The sequence below is a fragment of the Panthera uncia genome, chromosome C2 (assembly GCF_023721935.1).
Source record: "Panthera uncia isolate 11264 chromosome C2, Puncia_PCG_1.0, whole genome shotgun sequence".
NCBI classification, from domain to species: Eukaryota; Metazoa; Chordata; class Mammalia; order Carnivora; family Felidae; genus Panthera; species Panthera uncia.
The window spans coordinates 66,079,621-66,100,204 of NC_064810.1; the positions used below are offsets into that span (position 1 = coordinate 66,079,621).

At 35.6% G+C, this 20,584-nt stretch overlaps 1 protein-coding gene across 11 annotated transcripts in view; it reads right to left on the bottom strand.

Annotated features, from left to right (window-relative positions):
* The window catches only part of GOLGB1 (golgin B1), an 89,311-nt gene that overhangs the window by 46,085 nt on the left and 22,642 nt on the right, over positions 1-20,584 (bottom strand). For 8 of the 11 annotated variants that reach the window (XM_049628246.1, XM_049628240.1, XM_049628242.1 and 5 more), the window contains 8 exons: positions 19,737-19,889; positions 19,371-19,523; positions 17,022-17,150; positions 14,275-14,391; positions 11,663-11,785; positions 10,448-10,561; positions 7,792-8,194; positions 5,689-5,780 (listed from right to left, as the gene is read on the bottom strand). In XM_049628246.1, the coding sequence (XP_049484203.1) occupies positions 5,689-5,780; positions 7,792-8,194; positions 10,448-10,561; positions 11,663-11,785; positions 14,275-14,391; positions 17,022-17,150; positions 19,371-19,523; positions 19,737-19,889 (1,284 nt within the window). The remainder of the gene's footprint in view (positions 1-5,688; positions 5,781-7,791; positions 8,195-10,447; positions 10,562-11,662; positions 11,786-14,274; positions 14,392-17,021; positions 17,151-19,370; positions 19,524-19,736; positions 19,890-20,584) is intronic. The other 3 variants (XM_049628245.1, XM_049628248.1, XM_049628247.1) reach the window with 3 other exon arrangements.

A 20,584-nucleotide genomic window follows, 5' to 3' on the forward strand; every position in this document is an offset into this window, starting at 1 on the left:
AGGGCCATATTTCATTCTTTCTCATTGCCACGTAGTACTCCATTGTGTATATAAACCACAATTTCTTTATCCATGCATCAGTTGACGGACATTTAGGCTCTTTCCATAATTTGGCTATTGTTGAGAGTGCTGCTATAAACATTGGGGTACAAGTGCCCCTATGCATCAGTACTCCTGTATTCCTTGGGTAAATTCCTAGCAGTGCTACTGCTGGGTCATAGGGTAGGTAAGACATTCACTTTAAAGAAAGAGTAACTTGAAAGTAAAAGAATAGAAAAGAATGTACTATACAAACAGTAAACATCAGAAGACTAGAGTTCTTTCATTAATATCAGATAAAAAAAGAACTTCAAGTAAGGAAATGTTACTAGAGATAGAGTAACATTTTATAAATGAAATAAGGAACATTTCCTCAGAAGACATAAAATCATAAATGTAAAGGTAATTAATAACAGAAATTCAAATTACGAAGAAGCAAAAAATGACAATTAAAAGGAAAAATAGACAATTCCAGAATCCAATAACTACAGAATATACATCCTTTACAAGTGCACAAGGTATGATCACCAAGAAAGACCACAGGCTGTATCATAAAACAAGTCTCTAAAAAATGTCAAAGGATTTTAAATCATATACAGCATATTATCTGATCACAATGAAATCCAATTACAAATCAATAATAATAAAATATCTAGAAATAAAACCAAATTTCTAGATATTAAACAACACACTTCTAAATAATCCACAAAGAAGAAATCGCAAGGAAAATGAACAATAAAAAATGAACAATAAAAAATATATCAAACTATGGACTTTGAGAGAATTGTGTAACTTTAAATGAAAAATGCTTATATGAGGGAAAAAAACTTAAACCTTTGATATAAAGTTCTACCTTGAGAGGTTAGCAAAAGAACAACAAAGTAAAACCAATTAGTAGAAAGAAATACCAGAAAGCAACAATCAATGAAAGTGAAAACAGACCAGTAACAGAGAAAATCAACAAAGCCAAAGCTAGTTCTTTGAAAAGATTTAAAAAAAATAAGAAGTGGAATAATTGCTAGTAACACTGCTCAGGAAAACAAAGCATAAATTGAGGGAATTTTGATCAAAGGATACACACTTGCAGTGAGAAGATGAACAAATTCTGTCCTGGAGAGCTAATTTACAGCACTGTGATACACAGTTAATGATACTGTATCACATACTTGAAAGTTGCTGAGAGACTAGATCTTCAATATTCTCACCACAAAACAGAAGTGATAATTATGTAACATGATGGAGGTGTTAGCTAAGGCTAAGGTAATCATACTGTAAAATATAAATAAATCAAATCAATACTTTGTACACCTCAAACTTATACAATGATGTATCAATTATATCTCAGTTTTTAAAAAACAATAGGGACTGGGGTGAGGGTGAGTGCCACTAAAAAGCTATGGGCATTAAAAGGATAAAGAGGGAATATTATAACCAACAATATGACAAAAACTAGACATCTTCAATGAAATGGGCAAAATCTCAACAACAATAACAAAAAAACCCAAACTGACATAAGATGAAAAAAATCTTATTAGCATTATACCTGTAAAAGAAATTCAATTTCTTTCTTTCTTTTACAATTTTAGATTCAGACGGTCTCACTGTTGAATTCTTTCAGACATTTAATACCAATCTTAAACTCTCAGAAAATAAAAAGGAACACTTTCAAGCTTGTCTTATGAGGCCAGCACAATCTTAATATCAAAATCTGACAAAGATATTATAAAACAAAGAGAAAATTATAGACTGATATCCTTCATGAATATGGATACCAAATCCTTCACAAAATAGTAGCAAATCAAATTCAGTAATGTATTAAAGGGATAATACTTCATGACCAAGTGGGATTTATCCCAACAACACAAGGTTGGTTTAATATTAAAATACTGTACCACATTAACAGAATATAAAAGAAAATCCATATGTGCATTTAGAAAAATGCAGAAAAAGCATTTGACAAAATTCAATGCCAATTCTCAGAAAACTAGAAATAGAGGGGAATGTCCTCAATCCAGTAAAGGACATTTATTGAAAACCTAAAGTTAATGGTAAGCATAGCTAATGGTAAAATATGGAACATTTTCCCATAAGATCAGGAACAATGCAAGAATCTCACCACTTTATGAAATAGTGTAATGAAAATGAAGGTCCTAGCTATTGCATAAAAAAAAGAAAGACATAAAGATTAGAAAGAAGTAAAAGTCATCTTTATTTGGAGATGACATGACGGTTTACTTAGAAAATCCAAGGAATCTATAAAAAGAGACTAGAACTAATAAAATGAATATTTGTCAAGTTCAGATAATATAAAGTTACTAAGCAAAATTCAATTGTACATTTACATATTAGCAGCAAACAGCTGGAAACTGAAATTAGAATAATTCCATCTACAATAGCATCAACAGGCATTAACTACTTTGGAATAAACTTTTAAATGTGCACAGCCCCTCCAATGAAAACTATAAAACATCATGAAGGAAATTAAAGAAGATAAAAATAAGTGGGAAAATATACTACATTTGCTCATGGATTGATAAGTTCAGTAGTGTTAAGATGTCAATTCTCCCTAAATTGATCTATAGATTCAACACAGTGCCAACTCAAAATCCCACCGAGCTTTCTTCCGTTTTTTTTTTTTTTAATACAATTTGAGAACACAGACTATATACTTTCTGTGGATATGTACCTGTAATAAAGCGATCTTGAATAGAAGAACAAAATCAAAAGACTTATACTACTTGACTTCAAGACTAACTACACTCTACAGTAGTAAAGACAGTGTGTTACTGGCCTAAGGACTGACAAATAGATCAAGACAACAGAATACTAAGTTCAGAAATGGACCTAGTAATCATTTGATTTTCAACAAATATACCAAAGAAATCCAATGAGGAAAAGTAAAGTCTTTTCAAGAAATAGTGCTGAAACAACTGGACATCTATATGGGGGAAAAAAATAAGCCTTGACCCTTACCTTACACTACACACAAAAATTCTGAGGTTCAGAGACTTAACTGGGAAGGCTAAAACCGTAAAGCTTGTGGAAGAAAACAAGACAAAAACTTCATGACTTGGCATTAAGCAAAGGTTTCATAGTTAGGGCACAGAAAATTATAACAATAAAAAAAAATTGATAAATAACAGGTTTCATCAAAATTATAAAATGTCTACTAGTTAAAAGACATGAAGAATATGAGTAGGAGGCAAGCCACTGTGTGGGAGAAAATAGTCACGAAACAGATTTGAAAATAAATTGGCATTCAGGATATATAAAGAATCCCTACTACTTGATAATAAAAAGACAAAGAACTTCAATTTTTAAATGGGGGAATAACTTGAAAAGACACTTGATCAAACTAAGATATATAAAGCCAGGAATCTCAAGAAAAAATGTTCAATATCATTTTTCATCAAGGAAATGCAAATTAAAACCAAGCACCCATTAAAATGGCTAACATTTTTTAAATTGACAATATCAAATCTTGGAAAAGATGTGGGACAACTAGAACTCTCATATATTTTAGATGGCAATGTAAAATAATACAACCACTTTGGGAAATGATTCGGCAGTTTCTTATAAAGCTAAATACATACGCTATGGCCCAGCAATTCCTCAACTAGTATTTACTGAAGATAAATGAAAACGTATGTCCTCACAAATACCTGTACAAGAATGTTTATAGCAGCTTAATTCATAATGGCCAAAGCCCAGGAAATCATCAACAGGAAATTACAGCACAGTCATGCAAAAGGAAAATGCAATATATTCACAAAATTAAGTACTTCTCAGCAATATAAAAAGTACAGTATGATATATGCAGCAATATGGATGAATCTCAAAACAGGCTGAGTGTAAGAAACTTTACACAAAAGAGCACATATATTTACATGACTCAGGAAAATAGGCAAAATTAATCTGTGGTGAAAAAACAGAACATTGGTCATCTCTAGAAGGTTAGGATGTGATTGGCTTCAAAAAGGTATGAGAATACTTCGTGGGCAGATAGTGATATATCTTGATAGGGATTTGGGGTAACAGTAGTGTATGCATTTGACAAAACTCAATGAATGGTACATTTAATATTTATACATTTCATGTTTCTAAATCTTACTTCAAAAGAAAAAAACTATAAATAAATATTAAAATCTAGTCAATGATATGCATGTTGGAATATTTAGAGAAAAATGTATCTACAACTTCCTGTGAAATACATAAAAAATTAAGATGAAGTAGTGGATGGATAAATGGATAGATGCTTTATAAAGCAAATACAGTAAGATGTTTTGTTTTGTTTTGTTTTGCTTGTTTTTTAGTAAAATGTTGATAGAACCCAGATAGTGGATATAGAGGTATTCACTATCATATTCTTTAAATTTTTTGAAATTATTGAAAAATGTCTTTAAACATTAGAGGGAAGGGGCGCCTGGGTGGCTCAGTCGGTTAAGCGGCCGACTTCGGCTCAGGTCATGATCTCGCGGTCTGTGAGTTCGAGCCCCGCGTCGGGCTCTGTGCTGACAGCTCAGAGCCTGGAGCCTGTTTCAGATTCTGTGTCTCCCTCTCTCTGACCCTCCCCCGTTCATGCTCTGTCTCTCTCTGTCTCAAAAATAAATAAACGTTTAAAAAAAAAAAATAAAAAATAAAAAAATAAACATTAGAGGGAAAAGTTGTGATTTTGAGAACAGAAGAGATTGGAAAGCTAGATGCTAGAAGCCAGGAAACAAAAATTTTTATCAGTGTACAGTACTGCCCAGGGACCATGGAACTCTTGCTGGTCAATATGTTTGTCAGTTTGGAAGGGTATAGCTTATAATGGAGATGAATGAATCCAGTTATCCCAGCTTGGCACTAGCCAATTAAGAGCATCAAACTAACTATCCTTGTTCTGATAATCATGCTCCATAACAGCCTTATGATGATTACAATCTAGCTTCTCACAGAGATTTTTACAGAAGGAAAAGAGAATATATGGGCCAATCAACAGCTAATTGGCAATTAAAGTTTCTACTGTTACTTAATGAGAGCATTATGATTTCTATAATAGACTTAAACATCTGGTTAGATGAAATTGTGTACATTAAAGCTGATCAAATCTCAGTCTACCAAAAACAAAATTGACTTCTCAGCTGATAAAAGGGATTATAAAATCAAAAATAATGATTTATTTCCAAATCAGAATTCTAAGACCTTAGAATCAGAAAGGCTCCTGAGATCATGGTACTTATTATCTATTATTTCCTCATTAATCACTGTTTAGACATAAATTAATGGCTTTCATGATTCCTTTCAAATGGAATCACCTCCAAAAAAGCATTTTATCAGGGCGCCTGGGTGGCTCAGTTGGTTAAGTGTCTGACTCTTGGTTTCAGCTCAGGTCATGATCTCACAATTTCTTGAGTTTGAGCCCCATATTGGCCTCTGCACTGACAGTGTGGAGCTTGCTTGGGATTCTCCCTTTCTCTCTGCTCTTCCCCTGCTCACACCCTCTCTGTCTCTCTCAAAATAAATAAATAATTTTTTTTAAAAAAGCATCTTATCAGGCAGAAGAGACAGAAAGTTTATACTACTTTCTGGAATAAATTCTCATTAGAGCACTCAAGTATAGATATAGCAAAGACAGATCATATTCGTAAGAAGTAAACATTTAATTACCTGTGTATCCTCAGTATAAACATCTGGGAGAGAAGTCTGAGACGCTGCTTCTTGTTGTTGCAAGGTTGGTCTGCTTAGCAATTTGACTTGCTCTAAGGAAAGGAAAATAAGTAAATAAAAATGATTTCTGATGCAAGTCTGAAACTTGGTAAATTGTTATCTTCTAGAGATATACCACATGCTGCTTACTCCAGTTATCTTTTTTTAAATATTTTTTTTTAATGTTTATTTACTTCTGAGACAGACGGAGCATGAGTGGGGGAGGGGCAGAGATAGAGGGAGACACAGAATCCAAAGCAGGCTCCAGGCTCAGAGCTGTCAGCACAGAGCCCAACACGGGGCTCAAAGTCACAGACCATGAGATCATGACCTGAGCCGAAGTCAGTCACTCAACCGACTGAGCCACCCAGGCACCCCTTACTCCAGTTATCTTAATTAAAATTATGCCAATGTCATGTTTTAACTGCTCACATGCTCTGAAGGACCAAAAGGCATCTCCATAAACCACTTCCTTAAAAGGTAAAATAAAACAGGATTAGAATTTTTTACAAAGTCATTTTTCCTTAACCCCTTGCAAATGCCTTTAGTATTTTTAAATTTTATTTTCTTCACTCTACACTGAATCATTATGAATCCCACCAAGATAATATGGCATAACTCTGCACATAAATATGGTCCAGTTAAGAGGACAGTGTGCTCATGTAACACACTGTTCCCATGTAATGCCTCTCAAGGCTTTCTGGTTAATGTTCAACTCCTCAATACAGATCTTCAGCTTAAGTTTTTCTAAAATCTTTCCTTCAAATGTATGCCAATCTCTTCAAATTAAATTAGAAGCATGTATTACTTTAATAATAAAACTTTTTTAAAAAGTAAGTTTTCATTAGACCTTCTTAAAGGATAAAGATTTTCCTTAAAAAGAACTTTTTACCTTTAAGAAAAGCATTCAGATCCATCTTTAGAAGTAAGGATGATTCCACACCATTCAGTTTCCCTACCTATGTACCTAGATCTAGCCTGAGTTTCCCAAAAATTAATTCAAATCCTACTCATTTATTGGGTAAAAATAACAACACAAGAAACAACAGGTCAATGAAGATGTGGAGAAAGGGGAATCCTCTTACACTGTTGGTGGGAATGCAAACTGGTGCAGCCACTCTGGAAAATAGTATGGAGGTTCCTCAAAGAGTTAAAAATAGAACTACCCTATGATCGAGCAGTTGCACTACTAGGTATTTACCCAAAGGATACAAAAATCGTATTCGAAGGGATTCATGCACCCCAGTGTTTATAGCAACATTATCAACAACAGCCAAACTATGGAAAGAGCCCAAATGTCCATCGACTGATGAATGGATAAAGAAGATGTGGCATATAGACACAATGGAATATTATTCAGCCATCAAAAAGAACAAAATCTTGCCATTTGCAACAATGTGGACGGAACTAGAGTGTATTATGCTAGTGAAATAAGTCAGTCAGAGAAAGACAAATACCATCTGATTTCACACATATGTGGAATTTAAGAAACAAAACAGATGAACATATGGGGGGTGGCATGGAGAGAGGGAAACAAACTAAAAGAGACTCTTTAAAGACAGAGAACAAACTGAGGGTTATCAGAGGGAGGTGGATGGGAGATGGACTAGATGGGTGATAGGTATAAGGAGGGCACTTATGATGAGCACTGGATGTTGTATGTAAGTGATGAATCACTGAATTCTACTCTTGAAACCAATATTGCACTGTATGTTAACTAAAATTTAAAGAAAAATTTGAAGAAAACAAAAAACAAATCCTACTCATTTCAGTTACTGAAACTTTCAGATCACAGTCATGTTTCACATAGCATTCTTTTTAATACACGACACATCATTATCAATAGTTTTTATTTCTGTAATGATAATTATAATATTAAGCCAGATTATAACTTCAGCCAGAGATAGGAAAAATGACAAAGAGTTCAGAAGAGAGGTCTTTCGTAATTCTGCTAATGATTCAATTGCTTTGAGCAAATGATGTCATTAACATATCCCTGAAATTCTGAAGTAGGAGACACTCAGGTGCTAACCAAGTAGACTTGAAAAGCAACCAAATACTGACCTTCCAGTTGTTGAATAGCCTGGGCTGAATGAACTGCCTGTTCACTCTTATCTTGGAGAAGCTTTGAATTTTCCTCCTTTAGAGCATTACAGGCAGAATGTAGCTCTTGCTCAGTCTTCTGAAGACTCGAAATGTGAGAGATCTTCTCTTCCATTTCTGCTTTGTGCTTCTGCTCTAAAGCATTGTACCGGGACTGTAGTTCAGCCTGGGCTTGACCTGCTTGCTCAAGCTGCTCCAGAAGATGATGCATTTCTTCCTGCAGGTTATGGAAAGATAATTTTCTCTCTGTCACCTCAAGTTGCATCTTTTCCATTAGAATCTTGGACTCCTGTCTTTCTGTTTCCACAGTGTTCCTTAAAGTATTATGCTCAGCTTCCATCTGCTGTAACTGCTGAGAGAGAATCTAAGAAAAAAAGACAAAGCTTCATGAGCTATAAATTCATTCTTTCATTTCAATAAGCATAGTTAAGTACCTGTTCTAGGTGAAGCATGGGGCTAGAGACCCAGGACCAAACCTAAAATTGCATAAGACCCTGTATTTGCTCCTTGATACTTTTAACAGTTTCTATTCATACATACTTATTTGTGCGTCATCTTTTATTTTCTGTCTCTCCCGTTACGAAATAAGTTCAATAAGTGAAGGGACTTTGTTTTATCATCACTGTTCTCTAGCACCAAGCATAGTGCATGTCACAATGAGTACCTGGTACTCAATAAATATTGAATAACGAATGAATGAATGAATGTCGTTCCTGCCCTCATGGAACTCAGAGTTCAGTGGGAGTCACATTTAACCAGATAATTATAATTCAAAAGTGATAGAGGCCATGAGAGAGATACTTAGGTATTAACAGGAGCAGAGAAAAAGGGAAATTTGCCGAAAGTCACATAGTTGTAACTATTTGTATAGTAACTATCTAGTAAGAGGCACAACTGAGATTTGAACCTAACTGCCTGAAGACAGTGAGAGGAGCCTCGGGATCAGGATATAGGTTTTATTAGGATGGGAGATCTGGGATGTTTCTATGCAAGACGTCCTTCTCAAGAAGAGTTGAAAATTAAGAAGAAAGAAGATGATTGACTTTCTCCAGCAGCACACAGCACCCAGATGAATAAGCAGAGAATCTGGACTATAGCACTGATTCTACATTAGGATTTGGCTACCTGAATGTGATAAGACAAGGACATAGGGAACCTAAGGTCTGATAAAAGAGTATTCCAAATGGTCAGACATGGGTCAACAGCAGATGGGGAAAGGAGAGAGGCCAAGAAAGAACTAACATACCAGAGGAACAAAGTGAAAGGACCAAAGGATCTCAATGAGAATAAAGGTCAAGACAGCCTGAGAAAGGGAATGACAGGATGGGTTACAGCCTGGGATGGGATACTTGAGCTTAAGATTTTAGAACATCTTTGTCTGATCACTTCAGATTCAGGGAATACTGCATGGTGGGATTATTTCAAGCCAACAGAAAATCAACAAAAACAAACAAGGGATAGTAAAAATCAGGCACAAGAACCATTCGAGATACCAAAGGAGCAAACTAACAGAAAGGAAACTCACTAGAAGACAGTATGACATTCTAGAGAAACTAGGCTTCATGAGCTATAAATTCATTCTTTCATTTCAATAAGCATAGTGAATTCAATAAGCATAGGTGAAGCATGGGGCTAGAGACCCAGGACCAAACCTAAAATTGCATAAGACCTAAAAGCACAAAGGAAAAAGCAAGAATAAAAGATACAAATAAAAGCAAGAATAAAAGATACAAAAGGTAAGCTCATCGTTATATCACCACCATGTAAGCACAGGGTATTTGTTGAAAGAATGAATAAATGGCACCTATTCTCAGAAGGCTTACGATGTTATGGAATGCCTGGGTGGCTCAGTTGGTTAAGCGTCTGACTCTTGATTTTGGCTCAGATCATGCTGTCACGATTCATGACATAGAGCCCCAAGCTGGGCTCCCCATTGACAGCACAAAGCCTGCTTGGGATTCTCTCTCTCTCCCTTTCTCTCTGCCCCTCCTCCACTCCTCCATGTGTACATGCTCTCTCGCTCTCTCTCTCTCTCTCTCAAAAATAAACGAGAGGCGCTCGGGTGGTGGCTTAGCCAGTTGAGTGTCTTACTTTGGCTCAGGTCACGATCTTGCGGTCTATGAGATCAAGTCCTGCGTTGGGCTCTGTGCTGAAAGTTCTGAGCCCGGAGTCTGCTTTGGATTCTGTGTCTCTATCTCTCTTTGCCCTCCCCCATTTTCTCTCTTTCTCAAAAATAAATAAACATTAAAAAAAATTATAAATAAGGGGCGCCTGGGTGGCGCAGTCGGTTAAGCGTCCGACTTCAGCCAGGTCACGATCTCGCGGTCTGTGAGTTCGAGCCCCGCGTCAGGCTCTGGGCTGATGGCTCGGAGCCTGGAGCCTGTTTCCGATTCTGTGTCTCCCTCTCTCTCTGCCCCTCCCCCGTTCATGCTCTGTCTCTCTCTGCCCCAAAAATAAAAAAAAAAAAAAAAAAAAAAAAAAAAAACGTTGAAAAAAAAATTATAAATAAATAAACTTTAAAAAGAAGGCTTATGATGTTATATGTGCTGCCTGGGAAACTAAAGTGGAAATGAATACTCCACTCCTAAGACAGGCAGTAAAGATCACGAGGCAGTACCTGGTTTTTCTCTTCGGCAGTAGTCAGCTCCTGTTGTAGCAAGTCCACCACCTGAGCACGGCCCAATAAGGCTTCCTCATGCTCTTCAAGCTTCCTCTGCAGCACCCTTAATTTCTGAGAAGGAAATGTTTTAGATACAATGTGCTAAACCAATGAGCACCATTATCTGCTTACCTTTCGAAATATTATGTAGATTTGTGTACTTCTGTTTTTTGGATGTTGAGATGACAGATTAAAGAGTGGGACACCAGCATGCCATGCTCCCCCTCCAGCACAAAAAAGAATCTCTGAAATTGCCTTCTCCAGTACACTGACAACAACCAAACTGAGATACAAGCAAGCCCCTGAATTAGGGAGGCTTTTTAATAATTAGAGAAAATAAAACATCCACTTCTAAAATTATATAGTCAATGTCCTACTCCTATGTAACATAAGTACATGTATATCTCACTCACCAAAGAGAACATTCTCTGCAGGCAAGAACCATTTCTCTTCTAGCTTCATGCACAGGACATGCACTCGATACACATTTGTTGGATAAATAAATCAATGATACATGTATATATTAATATACTACTTCAAAGAGTGCTATATTCTGAAACTTTATTTAGTGGTGTATTCTGAAGGATTACTTAGAACGTGGAAGAAGTTTTCACTCAAAAACAATTAAATGCATCAACCATGAAATACCACTGGAGCACTTTTAGTTACCAGACTGCACTACACACTAAATAAAAACAAATACCTTCAAGTTAGTAGATGATAAACTTAAAAACAATGAAGCCAATTTCCAAAATATACCCAATGAATTTTTTTAGAATAATTGATTTAATAAGAGACTTTATGACTTCAAAATCACTCCTTTACATCTTTATAATTTTTTGAAAGTTTAAAACTGGCTTCATTGATTTGAAGCTTTGGATCAGGTCTTTAATGCAGCTACAATTGGCAAACTGAAGAGAAACCAATTTCTGACTACCACATACATTTGCCAATTAAATTTAGCTTTTGAGTACCAACAACCTGGTTAGAGGCATAAAGGGCAAGGTAAGGACAAGAAAAAATAAATAATTAATATGCAACAGAAGACAAGATCACCAAAAAGAAGCCAATTAAGGAGCACACTAAGACAAGTAGAGAGCAGTATGCAAAGGTAGAAAATTTAATTAAAAGTTAACCAAATGACAGTCATTCTACTAAGTTTTAGCAACACACCTGTTGCATCTCTGTTTCCACATCTGCCTGGGTTACTAACTGAAGAAGCTCATCTTCATGAAGACGAACTTGTGTTTCAAAGCGGGCATCTTTCTCTCGGACCACCTGCTGCATGGAACTCAACTAAAGACACACACCAGAGAAACTATACACGTTACACTCCCCAAATATAGCACAAACAAAACTCACACACTATTCTCCAAAGATAGACACTGAGAACTGATAGACAATAGAGTTTTTAAATTAAATTTTTAATGTCAAGGATGAGAATGCGAAAGAGAGACAGGCCTGACAATAACTTCCAATGTAAGAGAAATCCTCTTATCAAATTCAGAAATCAGCCTAAATACAAATTGCGATTAACAATTGTATTTGCATGGCTACTAAAATGTTTAAATATACAAGAAGTATAGTTTTTAAAAGTTCTGCAGAGATTAGAATATTAAACCTACAAAGTGAAATTAGGTTTCTGTTAAGTCCTAGGCACATCAATATCACACTCAGGCTCAAAAACTTTCAGTGAAAAATCTCATGCCCTATTAAGTCAAACTTCAAACTAATGGATCTTTTATTCAAAATTCTCTACAACTGGAATAAATCCCATTTGATCATGGTGAATGATTTTTTAAATGTATTGGTTGGATTCAGTTTGCTAGTATTTTATTGAGAATTTTTGCATCCATGTTCATCAGGAATATCAACTTGTCTTATCTTCAAAGAACTGCTTTTACCAAAGACCTTGGTATATTTCTAAACTCTTACCACCTCTTCCTGACGCCACTATTTTCAGGTGTCATTACTTGCAGGCTTCTAGATCACCCTTATTTGTAAATGGCTCTTAACAGAATAAAATGGAAATAAATAGACTGTGAGCTGTTTAACATCAGTGTTTTTGTTTTGTTCTGTTCTGCAGTTATGTGTGTGTGCACGTGCACATGTGTTGTCTGCATATGAATGCCTACTTATTCATTTCCTTAAGATCTGTAGTTGAGTATGCTGACCTCATCTTAGCTTGCCCAGTCTGTATTGGTCCTTCAACCACTGCTAATTTTTTCAATTTATGACATCTTGAATTATCTCAGCTCTCCTTCTGGGTAGGAAAAAAATCTTTGTAATTTTTTTATCTTAATTCTGACATTACTATGAATCTGGAATCCTGTGTTGCAAGTGTATAGGCATTGGAGTCCTTCATTACCAAATGCATCTATGTATCCTTTCCTATAAATGTACCATATTCCTTTTTAATCTCTGTGACTTTGCTCAGACCATTCCTCACAAATGGAATACTTTCCCCCATCTTGTCGAGATTAATATCTATCCATCACAGTTTTGCCTAATTTTTCCATGTACCTTCCTTGGATATCACACTCATGGTAACCTCTTTCATCTCTCAAAATACTTTCCATTTGTGTTGACGCTTGCTATTCACTCATTCTGAATGGTTTGCATTATGATGGATCTGTTAATAATATATTTATATTCTTGGCTTTCCATGTTTTATGCCACTCAGTAAAATACATATTTTGTATTTCTCTATGCTACATTATATATAGTGCTTCTGCCTAAAACGGACACAATAAAAGCTAATAGTTTTGTAAAAGTAAGGATTTCGGGATATACAATATTAACTGTATACATAGCAGCAGACCATCCATGGACAGAAAACACCGTTAATACAATAATTTATCAAAAAATTAAACACCCAATGGAAAAAATTAACTATTATGCAAAGATACTTCAAGGGAAAAAACAAATTCACGAGTCAAAAGCATTCTCAAGGGAAAAATATAGGGTTGGTTGGTCAAGCTGGAAATTTAGAAAAACAGCCAGAGAGAAGGAGTTGAGGATGCCAGTCCAAACAGTCTGGTCCTGGTAGCAGAAATAAATATGAAGAATGTCAAATACTAGTGCCTTTTAACATTGAATCATGTAACCTATACCACTTTCTCATCATATACTAAGAAACCTTCTGATTATAATTTAACTTCTCAGTAAGATTTTACTATAGGGAAAGAAGGGACCTAATCATTTGTATTTCTTTTTGTTTACCTTACCAGTCCCCTCCAAACAACACAAGCCAAATCATAAAAGACTGAATTTCTGTGTGCTATTAAAACCAAATTACAGGACTGTAGAACTTAGAAACAGCCATCAATTAGGTTATGGCAAATTTATCAACACTTTTATTGTAACACTTTTATAGTAACATTTCTATTTTCTTCTACTACCATACCCTTCTCATTTCTACTGTAACATTCTAGTTACTATACTTTTATATACTAAGGTTTTAAAAAGTGTTTGAATTGGGGCACCTGGGTGGCTCAGTTGGTCAGGTGTCTGACTTTTGATTTTGGCTCAGATCATGATCTCATGGTTCATCAGTTTGAGCCCCATGTTGGGCTCTGTGTTGACAGTACAGAGCCTGCTTGAGATTCTTTCTCTTTCCCTCTCTCCCTCTCTCCCTGGACCCCCACACCCCTGCTTGCACTCTTTCTCTCAAAAGAAATAAACTAAAAAAAAAAAAAAAAGTGTCTGAATTGGCTTGTCATGAATAACCCATTAGACTTTCATGATTCTTTATTCTAACCATTATGAGGTACCTTCCCCCCTACCTGAGCAGCTTGTTCTGCCTGTGTCTGGCTGAGCTGGGCTTTCAGACTGCTAATGAGTTCTTCCTTCTCTTGGAGCTGTTGCTTCATAATTAAAAATTCTTCCACCTCTGTTGAGTGCTTATCAAATGGAAGACACAGAAGGAAAAAAAATATTTAAACAAAAGAATTAGCACTCTTTATTCTTTGACCTCGCCGTCTCATTTGCCCCAATACCTACCAATATCCTTCTAATTTCCTCTTAACACAAAAGTGAACTACATGTGCGTAGTGGTTTTTAAAAAGTAATTATCAGAATTATTTGTCAGAGGAAAATAGAAGCGACAGCAGCAATTTTTCAACTTCTGTGAATCCTCACATTGAAACAGACAGCACAACTAAACAGTAAAACCAAAAACCCATAGATAATATTCACAATGAAATTAGGAAGGTAGTCCCACAAACTCCAAAATACAAGCAGGCAGAGCAAACCACCAAAAGGCACAAGACCTGCATGGTATTAAGAGCCTACACAAAGGAAGAAGGCAGCAACAGAGCAACAGTAATGGCCTTGAGAACAGGAAAATCCCCAAATAGCCAACAAGTTCTTACTGGAAAGCACAGTTGGCCAATCCAAGAACAGCAGCTTAAATTGGCAGGGCTTTTCCATTCTCCAATACTGGGTAAATGCAAGGGATACACAGGAAAAAGGACTAAAAGGCTAGATCAGCCTAGCCCCTCTGAATTCTCAAAACTGACTCATCAGGGCTGCCTTCCAAGATTCAGGGCTGCCTTCCAAGACACAGACCGGAAATAAGAAAAAACTTCTAGGAGTGAAATAAAAATTACGCAGAATAGAGATAACAGAAACAGAAGAAAAAGGTCTATACACATGTTGTATAATTCATTATCAACTAGCCACATGTGACTACAGAAGGCCTGAAATATGCCTAATGCAAATGAGGAGTTTAATTATAAATATAATTTAATTTTAATTAAAGTACAAATTATTTCCCATTAAATTCAACTATATTTCATTTGATTGCATCATGTCATATACTCTTGAATTGTTAAACAAGTAAGACAAGTAAGAAGTGTGCATGCTATTCCTAGTATTACAATAAATACATCATGTAGTCAGTGTCAGTGGATTCACACAGTTTGAATGATTTTTTCCTACATACTCATGTAACACTGCAATGTGTTTATCTGAATCCTTTATGCAGACAACATGAGTCACAGTTGATACCTATGCAGATCATACAAAAAATGATGTTTCAGCCCTCAGTTCAGTTATTGGAAAGTGTTTAAGTATGTCTGGAACAACTTAAAATGAATCTACTTTTTCAATTGGAAATTTTATGAAATCTACACAGAGGTGAAGTATTTCTAATGAGAATTTAATAACCCAAATTGAGACATAATATAAAAATACACACCAAATTTCAGACAGTGAAAAAAAAGAAAAAGTAAAATACACAAAAATAATTATATTAATTTCAAAAGTATATTTTGAATATATTGGACTAAATGAAAAATATTTTTGAAATTAATTTTCCTTCCTGTTCTTTATCTTTTGTAATATAGCCACTACAAAATTTTTAAAATTATGCATGTGGTTTACATTATATTACTATTGAATCCAGCTGCCAGATCTTTGGACAGACACACACACACACACACACGAGAGAGAGAGAGAGAGAGAGAGAGAGAGAGAGAGAGAAAAGTCTCTTAAGTAAATAAAGTTCTCCTGAACGAAGCCTCTCTCCAAAAGTTTAGAAAAATTAACTGCACACAAAAATAAGGAACATAAAAGGATCAAGGTTAAATTTCATACAAAGTTATTATTAGAAAAAAGACTAAGGAGCAGAATAATATTCTTAAAGGTCATAATAACAGAACTGAGACATGTTAAAGATAAAATAAAATAAAAAACCAAACCCGCCATCTATTTAAAAAGGTGTTAAAAAATAAAGAAAATTATATAAAACACAGAAGAACAACATAAATCAAAATTAGAAATTTCAGAAAAAGAAATCTAAACAAGAAATAACACAAAAGTAAACAAACACAAAACAGAATGCCTTAAGTGAAGTAAGAAAAAAAAAGAAAGTTACAGTGAAGAAAGAAAGAAAAAGGAACTAAGAGTGACAAATACTAAAGATAATCAAAGAAGAAACATACAGATAATAGAAGTTCTTAAAGAAGAAAACATACCAAATATTACAAGCTATATAATTCAAGAAAACTCTTCTGAAATAAAAATATGTGAAACCATATATTAAAAAAGCATAATAGGGGGCGTCTGGGTGGCTCAGTTGGTTGAGCATCAGACTTCGGCTCAGGTCATGATCTCGCGGTCTGTGAGTTCAAGCCCCGCGTAGGGCTCTGTGCTACAGCTCAGAGCCTGGAGCCTGCTTCGGATTCTGTCTCCCCCTCTCTCTCCCCCTCCCCCACTCATGCTCGCTCGCTCTCTCTCTCTCTCTCTCTCTCTCTCTCTGTCAAGGGTGAATAAATATTAAAAAAAATTTAAAAAAAAAGCATAATAGGAATCCACAAATATCAACCACAAATGGCAAACACCGATTACTAGACTTAGGCAGGAAGGAAGGGAAGTTGGTGAGGGAAGGAAAGGGAAGAAGAAAGAAAATTGACAGATACATAGGTAAACATCTGTTGGGTATCTAGAAAAATGTATTTATGGTATAATAATCCATTGGGCCTTAGTGATTCATTAACCTAATGATCATGAGGTGACTAAACACCCCTACCTGTGTAGTTTGCTCTGCCTGTGCCTGGGTAAGTTGGGCTTGCAAACAGCTAATTAGTTCTTCCTTCTCCTGGAGTTTATGTTTTATCTTTTCTACTTCCATCTCTTCCTCTGTAGAACTCTTATCATGCTGAAAATACAGGAGATAAAGTTATTTATTTAAAATAATTACAACTAATACATATGTGATCTTTTGTTCTAACTTGCCCTATATAACTATTTGATTATAGTTTCATAAATATATGAAACTATATTTATGAAATAAATAACACCTGACCTATCAACCAGGAAGGAATCTTAGAGTTTTCCCATTTTAGTATGGCCAGGTAGCTCCTTGCTAGACTCATCCTCCATCAGATAACAGCTATCAACTCTGAACAATACAGGAAAACAGCTACTTGAAAATGCTAGAGGGCAACCAAAAGCAGGAAGACACTGGAAGGGAGTCAATACTTGGAAGAAATGACACTGAGTTTCCCATTTTTATGTTTTTTTTGTCTGAGGACAAAACCAGTCAGCACCACACAGGACTAAAACTTAATAGAAAATTCATAGTCTCACTGCCTTGAAAAACCAGAGGACAGAATTTAGGAAAACACAGGTGCTGTTAAGTGAGGGGCAAAACATCATACAAGACCCAGTAAAGGGAAATCCAAATCTTTCAAGTCTATTTTTTCCCCCGAAAAGCTCTTCCTTATATTGAACCAGACTCTCCCTCCCTACTGAATTCACCACCCTCAAATGAACCAAGTCTGCTTATTAGAACTACGCAAGATAATTTTATACTTTCTTCTACGTAATACTTTGTCAAGCATCTGAGGATTGCTGTCATTTCTTCAACTATACTTTCCAGAGACTGTCTAGCTCTGTAAATGGGTATCCAATAGTATAAAGCTGCTATAACTAATTGCTGAAACTTAGAAATCATTTAAATTCGACCCTCTTATTTAACAGAAGAAGGAAATGAAGTTGTGGTCTCAGGCCTTAAAAAAAAAAAAAAAAAAAGCAGAGTATAAAATGGATAACTTAAAAATCTAACAACATAGTAGAGGGAAAGTTAGAAGAAACAAAGCAACGTGGGGAGACAGGCTGGTACCACAACTACAAGAAGAAACAATTATCAGAGGAAAAACCAAGAAGAAAAGAATCTTGATGAACAAGTAATCTGAGAAGAATGAGAAAAGCTCCTAAAATAAGCTTTGAGAAGTTAAATAAAGCTATGGAAAAGTAATGTCTTCTGAGCATTAGATCCAGAGAAAAAAGACTAACCAGGGTACTAGCAAGCTAACCAGTGACCCCAAGAGTTGTGCCTAGAGAATCAATTACAACCTCATTTCCCCAAACTAAAAACATTGAACAAGGTGGAATTAAGAAAATGAAAATAATGGGGCACCTGGGTGGCTCAGTCGGTTAAGGTTCTGACTTCAGCTCAGGTCATGAACTCACGGTCTGTGTGTTCAAGCCCCGCATCAGGCTCTGTGCTGACAGCTCAGAGCTGCCAGCTCTCTCTGCCCCTTGGCTGATTGCACTCTGTCTCTCTCTCTCTCTCAAAAATAAATAAACATTTAAAAAAAAGAAAAACAAAATGAAAATAAAAATAAATAGATCTCTTAGGCAGAGTTAAGGCTAGGCCAACTACAATGTGCACATGTTATATGCCGGCCTCCATTATATTCTATACCAAACTCTTCAAAAAACTCAGGTTTCTTGTTCACTAAATGGCTGGTTGAATGTGAATATCTGGGGTTTAACCACATAGAAAAGCAATAATAATGTGTTGGGACAATACTCTTTCTTAAAAGGCACCACTTTCCTTATTCCTCTAACCCTGATCTTAAATTGTTTTGCTGGTGACAGGTGACAGTCATAAACCTAGAAAGCACCCCTCACAGGGAGCCCAAGGCAATCTAGTTGATTCAGTTACAATGCATGAAATATTAATCCACTAATATATGGCCATATGAAGACGAAGAATATTCTATGTCAAGTCACTGACTAAAAGAATTCAGAGCTGGTGGAAACCTTACAGACTATGTAGTTTAATATTCTAACCAAAGATGAAATTCCACCAAAAAGTATGTGCCTCTCCCATCTAAATTCCTCACTCCAGTATATTTTTCCTGTTAGCCTTTTTTAATTCTCTGAAGGTCTAGGTCACATTTCATTTCTATATTTTCTGTTGGCCTTTTATTCTATCTGTGTGTGGCCCAGAGCCCGGCTAGACTACAAGCTCAATAAGAAAGTACAACATTTAGTGTTGTAACTTCATAAATTTTTGTGATTAGGGAAGATCTGTTATAATGGGAGGCTTTTCCACTCAGAAAATGTGTATTATATCCAGTCACCGTACCTTGGAAAGTTGCTCCTCTGACTGAGGTTCTGTAGGCAGGACAGTCCCTCCTTGTGCCTTCATTTCTTCAATGTGCTTATTCAAAGAAGTTAATTTTGCCTTAGCATGAAGTTTTAGTTTTTTTATTTTATTATCAGCAGCTTTTCTTTCTTCCTGTCAGAGAACAATGAGATGGTAAGTATATAAATGTTTATTCATCACGTACCTAGTACATAACAAAAAGTTATTCTCAATAGGCATCATTTTACAGTATGAGGGAAATAAGAATCACATTCTCTAATCACTTAAGTGAAAAGAAAAATGTAAGTGAATGTTGTGTCTGTCTTTTATCAAATGCTTGGCAGGAAAGGAGGAAAACCATGGTACCTGTAGAACTTCATCCTTTTGTTGCAGTTGAATGTCCTTCTGTCTAACGATTTCTTTTAACTCCACCACCAACTGCTCAGCGTAAGCCAGGCGCTCCAGAACATCCTCTTGTGTTCTATTGTTAAATTCCATGTCAGATTCTTGGGGTAATGCCTAGTATTTAGACAAAAAGTTGCCAATGCACCAGGGAAAAGACATTAGCATTGAGAGAAAAGAGTTCCTTCATTGCAACATCATTTTATCTTTTCCCCAACTCACCTCCGTACTTAAGAAATCTTTCCAACTCTGAGACAATAATTATCATCATAGCCATTAAAATATATTGAGTATTTTAGAAATGTGAAGCATTTCACAAACATTATCTCATTTATGAGATTATCCTAATTTTACCAAAGAAAAAAATAAAGGGAAGCAAATATAACAAACTAGCAAGTGGAAGACCCCAAAATTTAAATTTAAGAGAGCAGTTGAATAAAGTTCTCTCAACCACTAGGCAATACTGCTTGTCTTTCAGAAAACTAAAGGGCTTCTTTTGATTCCTTATGTGACCATCAGAAAATACAATGTAAACTATAAGAGAAGTGTGGATAAATTTACAATAGCAAACATATCTTCAAACCTGAAAGGTGCCCTAGTTCTGCCACTAATTATTCAAACCTTTCCTAGGGAACAGGATATATACCTGAGGAGAAGTTAAAACAATCTAGCTAGCACTAAACAAGGCTCAGGGGGCAATGAGAAAGATCTTTCCAATCTCATCCAGGACTTGACTCCCATCACCGTGGCTTATAGGCTACAAACTTATAGGAGAAGGATCATTTATAAAGTATCAATATTTTTCTTAATCC